Source organism: Neolamprologus multifasciatus, chromosome 6 (genome assembly GCF_963576455.1).
Source record: "Neolamprologus multifasciatus chromosome 6, fNeoMul1.2, whole genome shotgun sequence".
In the NCBI taxonomy this organism is placed as follows: domain Eukaryota; kingdom Metazoa; phylum Chordata; class Actinopteri; order Cichliformes; family Cichlidae; genus Neolamprologus; species Neolamprologus multifasciatus.
In genome coordinates this window covers 13,603,786-13,615,680 of record NC_140444.1, presented here as the reverse complement: position 1 = coordinate 13,615,680, position 11,895 = coordinate 13,603,786, and the positions used below count along the sequence as shown (strand labels likewise).

Sequence of the window (11,895 nt, the reverse complement as noted above, 5' to 3'; positions counted from 1 at the left end):
TTCCCTGTGTTCCATGTTGTGTCTACTGTGACTTTTTGTTCCATGTTTCGGGTTCCTATGTTCCGTCTCCCCAGTTGCTGTTAAGTTTACATGTCTAGAGTTCAGTCAGTGTGTTTCCTGTTTTACTTTGAAGGTCTGTGTATCATGTCAGTGTTTCTAGTTTTGCTTCCCTTGTCTCGTCCAGCCTGATTGCTCCCAGCTGTGCTCTCCTTCTGTCTTTCATTCCCTTGTTATCCGTCAGTGTATTTAAGCCCTGTGTTTCTCTTTTGTCAGTGTCGTAGCCTCCCTCATAGCTCGGTGATTTTTCCTGTGGCTCCTTGTGCTAAAAACGAGCCTTGGAAGTTCTAACATCCTCAATTAAAATGGTTTAATTAAATCAATAGACTTAGTGAAATTTCCAAATATTTACTGCTGCCCTAATTTCATTCTTTTGTCAAACTTACATGTTTCAGACCATTAAACTAATTTTAATATTAGAAAAAAACAACAACCAGATTACATGTAAAATTCAGTTTTCAATAGCTCTACATGAAAAATTTATTGCTTCTGAAACCTAATAACTGGTTATACCACCCTTGGCAGCAAGAAAGTGCAATCATGAGTTTGTGATAACTGGCAATGAGTCTTTCACTTTGGTGTGGAGGACAAAGAGAAGTTAAAGACAAAGTTAAAATAAAAATCACACATGTCAGGATCTACAGAACCTCAACAACAGATGAGACCAAACTCATTGACAGCTGTTCATCTGGAAAGGTTTATCTAGGCCACTTCTAAACCTTGTGCATGGTGATGCATGGACAACTGTGTCACCGTGGAGAGACAGTGAGAGCCATCATCCACAAATGAAGAAAACAGTAGCAAAGCCCCCCAGGAGTGACTGGCCTACAAAAATTACTCCAAGAACATGTCAATGAATCATCTGACTGGAGAAAAAAATTATCCATGGAAAAGTCTCCAATGACCAAAGAACTCATTTGAGACTTGAGACCTTTGTCTCAGATCATTAAACAAAACATGTAAAGTCCTTGCACCTTTTCCATTTGACTGAACACTGAGTTTCATGATGGTGTGTGATGTCAAAACAGCTTTCTCTGTTATTGCTGTAAACAAAATACAAAACGTGGGTTCCCACATGCTTCCATTAGCACGTCAACAAAAATAAAAGGTTAAAAGAAAACAAAAACAGTGCTGACATAACAATATATTAATCTTTAATTTTTACATCATTATTGTAAAAAAAAAATATATATAAATATGTAAGATTGGGGCCTTTTTATTTTAATTTGAATATGTTTTCTCCTCCCCCTGTGTGTACGTTATGTCTGTGTACACTATCCTCCTCCCACAGTTTGTAGACATCCATACAAGCCAAATAGTAATTATAAATTGGCCAAGCATGTGAGAATGCATGTGTGTGTGTATCAGGCATGCCTATAGCTAGGATAAACCCAGCCTGCCTGTGAAACACTAAGAAAAATGATTGTGTCATGTTTCGGCTGTGTGAAGGCAGGCAAAAAGAGGATGAACAGCCGTTAACAACGCAACACTGACACAAAGACACGCTGGGCTTAAATACACTGAGGCAGTAATCAAGGGACGAGAGACAAGAGGGGAACACACCTGGGGAACAGGTGGAAAGGAACAGAACATAATTATAATCAAATCAGTATCACCAGAGAATAAGAAATGATCCATAATGCAAAAATAAACTAAAACATAAGAAACTCAAAATGCTGGGTCGAACCGACCCAGGACCATGATAGACTGGAATAAAATTAAACCCTGAAGTTATGGGATATCTCCAAGTGGCCAAAACAATCAAATGAGCTTTCACATAGTGAAAGCCAGCAGCCTCAAACAATTACTCATCTGCACATTTATTGTATTTTTGTGTCAAACTTTGGTGGCATACAGAGTAAAAATTGCTACTGTCCAAAAAATTTCCAGTCATAGGTATAGTTTTGAATCTTTAGGCACGCTATTATGCATTACATTTATTACAGAACCATTATTCTATGTGGTTGATACGACATTGCGAGAGAGAATAGTTATTCTTGTAAAGTGTCAGATTTATGTTGTCACTGGTCTTTGTTCTGTCAAGGGGCACTCTCATCTTTGCTCAAACAAGAAGGCTATTGTGAAAATGACAGCAAGAGCATGACAGATATATCTGTGAGTTGAATTAAATATTCCAGTCAGAAAAAGAGCATGGTAAAAAATCATTTTGGGTAAAGAACTGAACAGCAAAATTTATTTGTGTACAAGAGAATGTTGGTAAAGGTTTAACTCCACAGAATGTTGTATAGCATAACAAAACCTTGAGCAAGTCTGTGAGAGAGGCAGGAAGCTAATAACAGTGAGCAGACAGAAGAGAGGCTGAGCACCCATGATGTCATTGACTGTGCTTGTCGGTACTCTCTCCCCCTCCCATTCCCTTCCATTTCTCCTTGCCTCTCTGCATCCTTCCATCCTTTACGTAACTGTCAGACAGCCTGGGAGTGGCAAGAAGGAGGAGCGGCAGAAGCGGAGAAAGAGATCAAGCAGCTGTTAGCAATTCCGGATTTGGCTAACTATCCACACGGCATCCTTCCATTTAGCAGGTACATCTTATATTTTTGTGATTTAGTGCTTTACTGTTGTATCATCTAGAACCTGCAGTGCTGCAGTGAGAGGGCAGTAGAAATAATCTTGAAAAAAATATGGAAAGATTACATGTAATAATAGTTTGATGTATATTTTTACACCCACCAGCACTGGTAATTATTATTATTATTATTTTTTTTTTTTAGGATTATTCTTAAACTGAGATGACACCATACTAAAATGCATTAGTTTTAGTGTTCATTAAAACATTTTCTGTGCTATTTGTTTTTATGGTTATTTTTATATGCAGTGAATATTTAATATAAAATTCATATCAGTGTAGCTCGATCAAAAGCCACATTTGGTAACACTTAACTCATGAATAAGTAAGTGTCAGTGAGTGTGATGGAGAGACGGGGCAGAAGAGAAGGAGAAGGAATGTGTTTGTTCATTCACTATAGACTGAACAGCAGAGAAGCCATTTGGAAATTGAGTTGATTGAATTAAATGGGCTTGAGTGCAGTTTTAGACACACTAGCATAATGATGGATACACAGTAAAAGTGTGTGTGTAAGACAGAGAGAAAATTAGATACACTATCTTGGCAGCTATGTCTTGGCAGGCCAGCAGCCAGTTAACCTATAGTTATTACTTTAATTCTTTTTTTTTTTTTTTTTTACAAAATGTCTTCACAAAGGATATTTTATCCAAACTATTTAAGGTCCTTTTTTTTAGATTATTATTTTAATCAAGAGAACAAAGTGTTAAAATCTTTTGTATTTGAATTGACTAAAAACTGCATGTGTTCATCTGTCAGCATGGCCGAGGGTTCGGTGTCACTAGAAGAGGTCAAGACTTCCTTCCAGAAGTTTGCAGTCCACGGAGACACAAAAGCTACAGGGAAGGAGATGAACGGCAAGAATTTTGCAAAGCTCTGCAAAGACTGCAACATCACTGATGGGAAGAATGTGACTACAACAGACGTGGACATCGTTTTCAGCAAAGTCAAGTAAGATTTTATTTTGACTTTGCACAGCAAAAACATAATGGTTTGAATGTGTGTCACAATGTGGTTATTGGTTTTCAGTAACTGTACAGTCAATTTTTAGTTAGTGACTCGCTCTATGTTGTTTTGGGATTACCTTACAGAATAAACTTCATGGTTCATGTAAATGCAAAGGTTTTAAGACATCTCATAATCACATTATAGCATTGTAGCATCTACTCATTGCTTGTCCCTTGACAGTATACACTGCTCAAAAAGAAAGGAACACTTTGAAAGTGCATCAAATTTCACAACATTTGGTGGATGTGTAAATGATCAACCTACAGAGGACTGAATTCAAAGATACCATGAAAGTCAAGGTAAAAAAAAATGATGCAGTAGTTGAGTCCATTTTGCAAGTTCATTGCAGCAATTATTGTAAGAATGGTACTCACTAGTTTATTTGTCCCCAACGTGCTTGTATGCACATCTAACAATGTTAGGCTATACTCCTAATGAAACAACAAATGGTATCCTTGGGAAATATCCTACCAGATCTGTACCAAGGCATCACTGAGCTCTTGGACAGTGTGAGGTCCAACCAGAGAGCATTGGCTGGACAGAAACGTAATGTCCCAGAGGTGTTCTATTGGATGTAAGTCAGGAGAGTGTGAGGTCCAGTCAGTAGTATCGATTCCTTCATCCTCCAGGAACTGCCTGCATACCTTCGCCACATGAGACCGAGCATTGTGTGTGACAGTGGGTCCAAGGATTTCACTTCGATACCTAGTGGCAGTCAGGGTGCTGTTGCCTAGTCTGTAGAAGTCAAGGTGAAGTTTATTTATATAGCACATTTCAAATAGCTCATGCTGCACAAGGCGCTTTAAAAACTAAAATGTAACTAAAATAAGTAAAATGCATGACAATGATGCAATAAAATATGAAAGAAAAGGAAGAAAACAGTAAGACAATAAATACAACTAAAACAACAACAGCTAAGGCGGTTAAAAAAAATAAAATAAAAATGGGTCAACGTGAGCTAAAAGCCAGTCCATAAAAATGGGTCTTTAAAGATTTAAAATGTTCCATTGTTTGTGGATATCTTATATTTAGAGGCAGACTATTACAAAGTCTGCGACGTGCCACAGAGAAGGCTCTGTTGCCATGAGATTTATGTGTAGACTGTTGGATAACATTAGTTTTGAATTGGACTTCATGGTTCATGCTTCATGCTTTCTGGACCATAAATAAATAGGAACTTAGGTAAGAGGTAGCTTGGCTGTTTAGTGATTTTAAAGCAAAAAGTAAAATTTTAAATTGGATCCTGTAAGGAACAGGAAGCCAGCATGGCGAGGCCAACACTGGGGTTATATGCTCGAGGTCTTTGCGATCTCATGAAGACTTTTTCTGATTGTTTGGTCAGACAGGCAGGTATTAATGTGTGATCCTGGAGGAGTTGGAGTACGTGTGGAATCTCTGTAGGATCTAGATATCACCTCATGCTTCCAGTAGTGACCCTGACCTTAGTCAAATGGAAAACTAGTGAAACAAAAATAAAAAAAGATGACGAGAGAAAAAATGTCAGAGGTGTCCACCTGAAAAGCCATTCCAGTTTTGTGGGTTGTGTCATTGTTACCCATCTAGTGCACCTGTTGTTAATTTCATCAACACCAGAGCAGCTGAAACTAATTAACAACAACCTCTGCTGCTTAACTGACCAGATTAATATCCCGGGATGTAATTGACTTGATGCCATAAACTGATTAAAAGGTTTTCTGTTCATTATTTTGAGCAGTGTATATTATATTATTAATTTTGTTATTTCTCTCAAAATATAGTTGGCAACACTCTGTGTTTCCTCAGGGCAAAGTCAGCTCGTGTAATCACATTTGAGCAGTTTAATCAGGCCCTGACAGAGTTGGCTCCCAAACGTTTTAAAGGCAAGAACAAGGAAGACGCACTTCAGCAGCTTTATGGTCTCGTTGTTGGTAAAGAACCTGCCAACATTGGTGTTACTGTGAGTATTAAGTCATAACCATAATAAACTCAAAATTCGCTGCTTAGAAGTCGGCAGCAACCAGGTACTACACTTATGCATCCCTTTAAACTTATATATGTAGTAGTAGTTTGATTGACCTTCAACCATACAATTAAATTTAAACTTTAAAATAGATCATCTTAGGTAAAATTTGTTTAAGTGAGATTAATGTATTAACATGTTTTGTTCTTTTGTGTTGCACTTCCTATTACAGCTTGGTAATACAGTGGTAACAGTAGGGTAGCAAGGTGGAAACAAGACTGTAATAATGTGGTAATTTCTACCTTATTACAACTCAATTATCATAGTAATAACCACTTAAATTTCAAGTAATATCATGATAGCAGCAGTGGTTACAGTTGAGTAATATTACACTGAAATGTATGTAAATGGATAATAAGTGCCCAAAAACTGGGGGCAAGATTTTTTTGTTTTTTGTTTTTGATGACCAAATCTTTGTTTAGGTTTGGTCTAAATTCTTTCTGGTCTAAATTTCTTTTTGGTCTAAATTTTTTCTGATTTGTGACTGTTTAGGTCACAAATCAGAAAAAATAGTTGACTGTCAGTGTGTTATTTTGGATATATAACTGGATTACCAAAGAAACTCTAGATACAACACACTGCATCTTTAAAGAGACACTACAATACAGAATCTTTGTTTTACTGAGTTAAAAGGGGAAAAAATAAAAAAAGTTTACTATATCAGTATTCTGTCTTCCATTATTTTTAGAAAGCTACCAAGGCAGCAGCAGTGGACAGACTGACTGACACCTCCAAGTACACTGGTTCACACAAGGAGCGGTTTGATGACACAGGAAAAGGCAAAGGAAAGGCTGGACGTGAGGACATCCCAGACACCAGTGGTTATGTGGCAGCTTACAAGGGCAGCGGCACTTATGAAGACAAAGTGAAAGAGGCATAACACTGCTAGCCATTATTGTGTTTCACCAATAACTTAGTTAGGGGTACTAAACAGAAGTTAATGCCTGTTTTATTTAGTTAAACAAAACAAAGTGGGAATTTCATGATGTATACAAGTAAAAGTGTTCTGTGTATTTTCTGCTGGAACCAAAAAAGAAACTACATGCTTCATATTGTTACTCTGCTTTGCTATACACTGTGCCTTACTAACTATATAGCCGTTAGTGTGAATACTATGATACATTGCTATGCTTTGTTAATTATAATGCAAAGGATAAAAACATAGCTGGTATCAAGAATGACGCTATATCAGTAGCTGCTCTGCGAGCTTTTCATTTTATATTTCAGTGCCTTTGTTACATGACCAATCAGTGCCCATTATTTTCATCATAGTTTCATAGTATAAAATTAATAGTTTTTAACAGTTTATTTAGAAAAATGCAATAGGCATGAACGAACACAGTGCAACACTCTTTGATTATTAAGCACAGACATAAGGACTGGTCAGCAACATTCTGGCAAGTACCAGCTTCTAGGGAGAAATTGTTTTTTTTCTCAAACAGTTGGTGATTGGTTGCTGGAGGTTGTTGGTAGTCACCAAGCAATAGTGAAACTTCACTACCTCTCAGTACATGCAAAGTATGGGTGGCATGCATGCAAGCAACCAAAGCAACCAAGTTTTGTTCGCGAGGTTTGCAGTCCAGCAACCAATTTTACCTAGTAACTGCCAGCAATTACTTGTCAGCCCTTTGGGGTATGCACACTTTTCCCCAGTGGTTGCCAAGGTGTTGCTGACCAGTCTTTAGGCCTGTGTGAGTGAGGCCTTAGATACATACAGAACAACTGCAACAAAACTACTTACCTTTCTCCATGTTCTGTTTTTCTCTTTACACATTTCTATGTCAGTCCTCAAATAATCCAAAACAATTCAATTTAAGATTTGCATAATCCTCTGAAGGGTTTATTGTATGATTTATGCCTGTTATGCATTATCTGCACTAAATTTTGCTAAATGGAGTAGCGTTAAGCTGACTGAAATGATGCCAGTAAGAGAAACATGGAATGTCTAAGATGAATCTCCTGGAGGAAATGCTGGTGTTGGGCTCTGCAATAACAAATCAATTGGTTTATGGGAACATGAAAGAGAAGAGTTAAGGTCAGATGTGCTGCTGCCAGAATTTGTGAACGTAAAGACTTTGACAGCCTGGAAGAGCAGGAGTGATTGGGAATAGCTGGAATAAATTGGAGGGATTCACTTGTAAAGGAGTAAAAAATATAATAAAATAAAATATATTCTTCATTGAACTTTCCTTCTCTCAATTTTAGTGCCATGTCCAGTGAGTGCATTTATACATTTCTGTTAAAATAACAGTTTTACATATTTTGTGTGGTTTTGTGTGTGTGTGTAAGAGAAATAAAAGGCTACTGACCAACTGTAAAACTGTGATTCATCCTAAAACATATTTTTTATGGTCCTGATCTATTTAAATTAAATATTATGCTGCAGACTAAAGTACATTCACAGTAATTGAATGCATTTTATGCCACAAGGCACAAGCCAGATAATGTCGTTCTCTTCCGCCCACAGCTGGCAGAGTAACAATATTCAGTTTTTAAACATAACCTCCCCCTTTACTCTGAGCATGTTCCACAAAGCACTGTACGAATTAAGCAAAATTTTGTGTATGCACTGAATGTTTCTGTTTTTATGCCCAAATAAGCTTGTTCTACATAACTGCCTTTAGTTTTGCACTTATAATGCATGCTCACTGTTTGTAAACTGTTCTGCACAAGCTCATTCTCAGCTTTTAGTTTCTATATTTTTCAGAAAGATGATCAGAGAGCAATATTGTCTTTGTTTTCTATCCCATTTACATCTACATATAACCACATGTACAAATCACAGCTCTGTAAAGGCAATGAACCTATTTCAGTATTGCCAAACGTGACACTTGTGAAGTTGCCTACATTAAAATAAATAAAAATTGCGTGATTGAACAAACAACGACACAGACTTCTGTCTGTGCCGTTTTAGGAGTGAAAAATCTCAAGTGGCTTGCTTCTAAAGACTGTCCCCTGTGAAACTTTATGTTCAAAATAGAGCTCTGCTATGACCGAACCTAATTTTTAGCCCTGCTGATGCCGTTTAGAGATCCTATCTAAAGATATTTTCTATCCATGAAATGATGCACAGTGTTTCATATTTGCAGAAAACAGCATGCTGGTCCAGAAAACAACACAGCATGAGATCACTTAAAAAAGGAAAATGGAGAAGCTGATTTTGTAACTGTCTCAACATGTTATGGGGCTGAGTATAAAAAGCGTGCAGACACGTATCCTATGTCACGTCAGTGATCATTTTAAACTTTTCTGTTGTTATTAAAAAGAAAATCGTTACATGTTTTGTGTTAACATGAAAGTAAGGTTTAGTGTTTCATTCATCAAGACTACATGGTGTGAAATGACGTATGAAAAGCCAAAAATGAGTAGTGATAACCCTACAAAAGGATTTGTCACTTGCAACTACACAAATAAATATTTGGGAGAAACATAATAACACCCAGGTTTGTATTTTTTATATAATACTTGCAATACTGTGCAAAAGTCTTGAGCCATCCCCCATTTTTTTACATTTTGGCAGGAAAACGGAAATAGTGTCATGGTCCGGGTGAGTGCGGGATTTTTCCACTCTGCTGGGCTCCACCTTCAGGCAGAGACTCCAATCAGCTTTCACACCTGATTCCAATCAAGTCACCAGCATATAAGACCAGCACTCACAACAGACCTCTGCCAGATCTACTGCTAACTCATGTTAGTGCTAGGCCGCCAAGCCCTTGTGAGAGCCCTTAATAATTGCATTTCTCCTCACCGTGTTTTCTTTGTCATAGGACCCACCTGACAGTCACTCTTCCCAAGCTGAACTACTCACATCTCCGCCTGGATGCTAGTTCTGTCATCTGGCTGTCCACCTGCCTGCCTACCTGCCAAGTCCCTTTGCTCCAAGTATATTCTGGACCCTCTCTGGACACTCCTCACCCGGACCCCTTTGGACACCCCCTCCTCGCATGACACTTTCACCTGCAACGCGTAAGCCCTACCACCACAGTCAAATCCTTTGGCTATGATTCACTAGACTGCCACTGACTGCTTGTCTTCTCTCATTATAGTGACTGCGTACCTCCATCCAAGCCGCTGCCCCTTTTTCCATTCCCAGGATCCGTCCATGAAATCTTGCACCTAGTCATAACACTCAGTCAGAGTTTCATGCTCATAGTTTGGCCTCATAGTTCTCAGTCTGTAGCTTCCACAGTTCATAGCATTCTCCGTTCATAGCATTCATAGTTTCCTGCTTTGTAAGTTAACTAGGCACTGTAAATAAAGCACTGTGTTCACGCCCGTTTTGCCTCCCTCTGTGTCTGCATTTGAGTCCACACCCACAGCCTGGCCCTCTCGGCCGTAACAAATAGATGCAAAAATATGTGGAAATACAGCATATCAATCAATCAATCAATCAAGGCTTTATTCGCCACGTGCAGGTTGCCCTGCAGTGAAATAGGACCCCCCCCCCCCCCCCCCCCGGACTTTACACACACAACACAGACATCACATGGGGATACAGGTCGGAGATCAGCATATGAGACAAAAACAGAGTTTGTACAGTCTATTGAGCTTGAAAGCCAGTATTTGGTATGACCCTCTTTATTCTTTAGAAATCCTTTTAGAAAAGCTTTCTCGTCATTTCTTTAAGTAGTCTTCAGGAATAGTTCTCCAGGCTTCTTGAAGGACTTTCAAAACTGTTCTCTGGATGATGATAAAACAGCAGTTTTTGCTTAAATTCATCCACAATTTTTTGCAGGTTTTGTCTTTAACTTTCATCAACCTGAAATACCTGACTTCCAAATAAATTAGTGTAAGGAGCAAATATAAGAGTGAATCTTATTTATTCTCACAAAATTATTAGTTACGTAATCTAAAGGAAAAATTTATATTTTTATTACTAATGCAAAGTTAGTTAATTTTGCACATTTCATAAATGAAAAATACAAATTACAGTTTTTAACTATTTGATTCTAATGTAAAACAATCAAATTCACCACAATAAACATCAGAGATATATTCTCTCCCATGTCCCAGGTTTGCTCCTGCACCTCCTGCGTGTAGGTTATGTCCGAAACACCTCCTCTAGGAAGCATTCCTGTTGGTACAACCTCAACTGTCTACTTTTGATGAAGCAGCTCTAGTCTGACTCCCTTCCAAAAAAACAACTTTTAACGGGTATCACGGTTTCAAGGGTAGCGCGTTTTCATGAGCAGCGCAGTTTCACAGGCAGCACGGTTTCACGGGTAGCGCGGTTTGTCACACCTGTCACACTGCGCTGCTTGACATAACACTGCACTGTGTTGTTTGTGTGAACTGACTGACGGTCACGCCCGTCATACCACTCAGCCTGACAAGGTGCTGCTGTCTGCGAAGGTTGCATTACGTTACATCGGTCATACAGATTAGAAACACCCTGCCGTCACACCCGACACACTGTCCGTCACACCCATCACACCATGCTGCCTGCGCGGTTTGACTGGCAGCGCGGTTTAAGGGAGAACAGACGCTTTTTGAGGAAAACAAATTTCTAGTGCTTGTGTTCACAATCTACATACAACATACAACTTTGACTCGTGCTTTGCTCGAGGCATGTTGGCATATGACAGGAGGGGCAAACAGTTGCTACCTTCCTGTCTTAGTTCCCATAGCAAAGGTAACACCTTTTTCAAGTAGGTGTTGGACAGTCACATCAGCCGGTGGGGTTTTCCTCACTCTTGGAAGTCTCATTGCTGCTCAGTTTGGGGCTTTCACTGTAGTATAAGCTCTCTCTTTTACGTGTAGCATAACCCCAGAGGTCTCAGGTAGATCTAGTGAAGTCTCCAAAGTTTGGATAACTTCCAGGCTGGGAAGCTTCCCATCGACATGACAAATAGAATCTTTTTTCTTAAAGATGACTGACAGTGGCCCTACTCCCTTTGATGCTGTATGATGTATGAGCGCGTTTTCACGGGTAGCGTGGTTTCATGGGCAGCATGGTTTGACGGGCAGCGTGGTTTCACGGGCTGCACAGTTTCGTGGGCAGCATGGTTCTGCGGTTACCGCAGTGTCACCGGTAGCGCGGTTTGTCACTCCCGTGAAACTGCACTGTCTATGAAGGGGTATGCTGTTCGTGTTAACTGACCATGTGAGATCCTCTGCCAGTTGTACAGCTAGGAAACGGAAGCTGTTCTCTCTTTCTACAGCACATCGGGGTATGTGCTTTACAACACCTCTAGAAGTCCACGATCATCTCTTCTGTTTTTGTAACATTGAGGGTGAGATGGTTCTC

The 11,895-nt window shown here is 39.1% G+C and overlaps 1 protein-coding gene across 3 annotated transcripts; it reads left to right on the top strand.

The window, feature by feature from the left end:
• The first annotated feature begins 2,437 nt into the window (after window positions 1-2,437).
• Window positions 2,438-9,924, top strand: LOC146516604 (tubulin polymerization-promoting protein family member 3-like). Of its 3 annotated transcripts, none has more exons than XM_085163755.1 (6): window positions 2,438-2,600; window positions 3,401-3,592; window positions 5,432-5,585; window positions 6,337-6,522; window positions 9,416-9,614; window positions 9,695-9,924. In XM_085163755.1, the coding sequence occupies exons 2-5, from the start codon at window positions 3,402-3,404 to the stop codon at window positions 9,473-9,475; spliced, it is 591 nt and encodes a 196-aa protein (XP_085019881.1). In that variant the 5' UTR covers window positions 2,438-2,600; window position 3,401; the 3' UTR covers window positions 9,476-9,614; window positions 9,695-9,924. The 3 variants fall into 3 exon arrangements, with proteins under 3 accessions (XP_085019881.1, XP_085019880.1, XP_085019879.1); XM_085163754.1 differs by having other exon boundaries at window positions 2,441-2,600; window positions 6,337-9,338; XM_085163753.1 differs by lacking the exon at window positions 2,438-2,600 and adding an exon at window positions 2,650-2,756.
• Window positions 9,925-11,895: the final 1,971 nt, after the last annotated feature.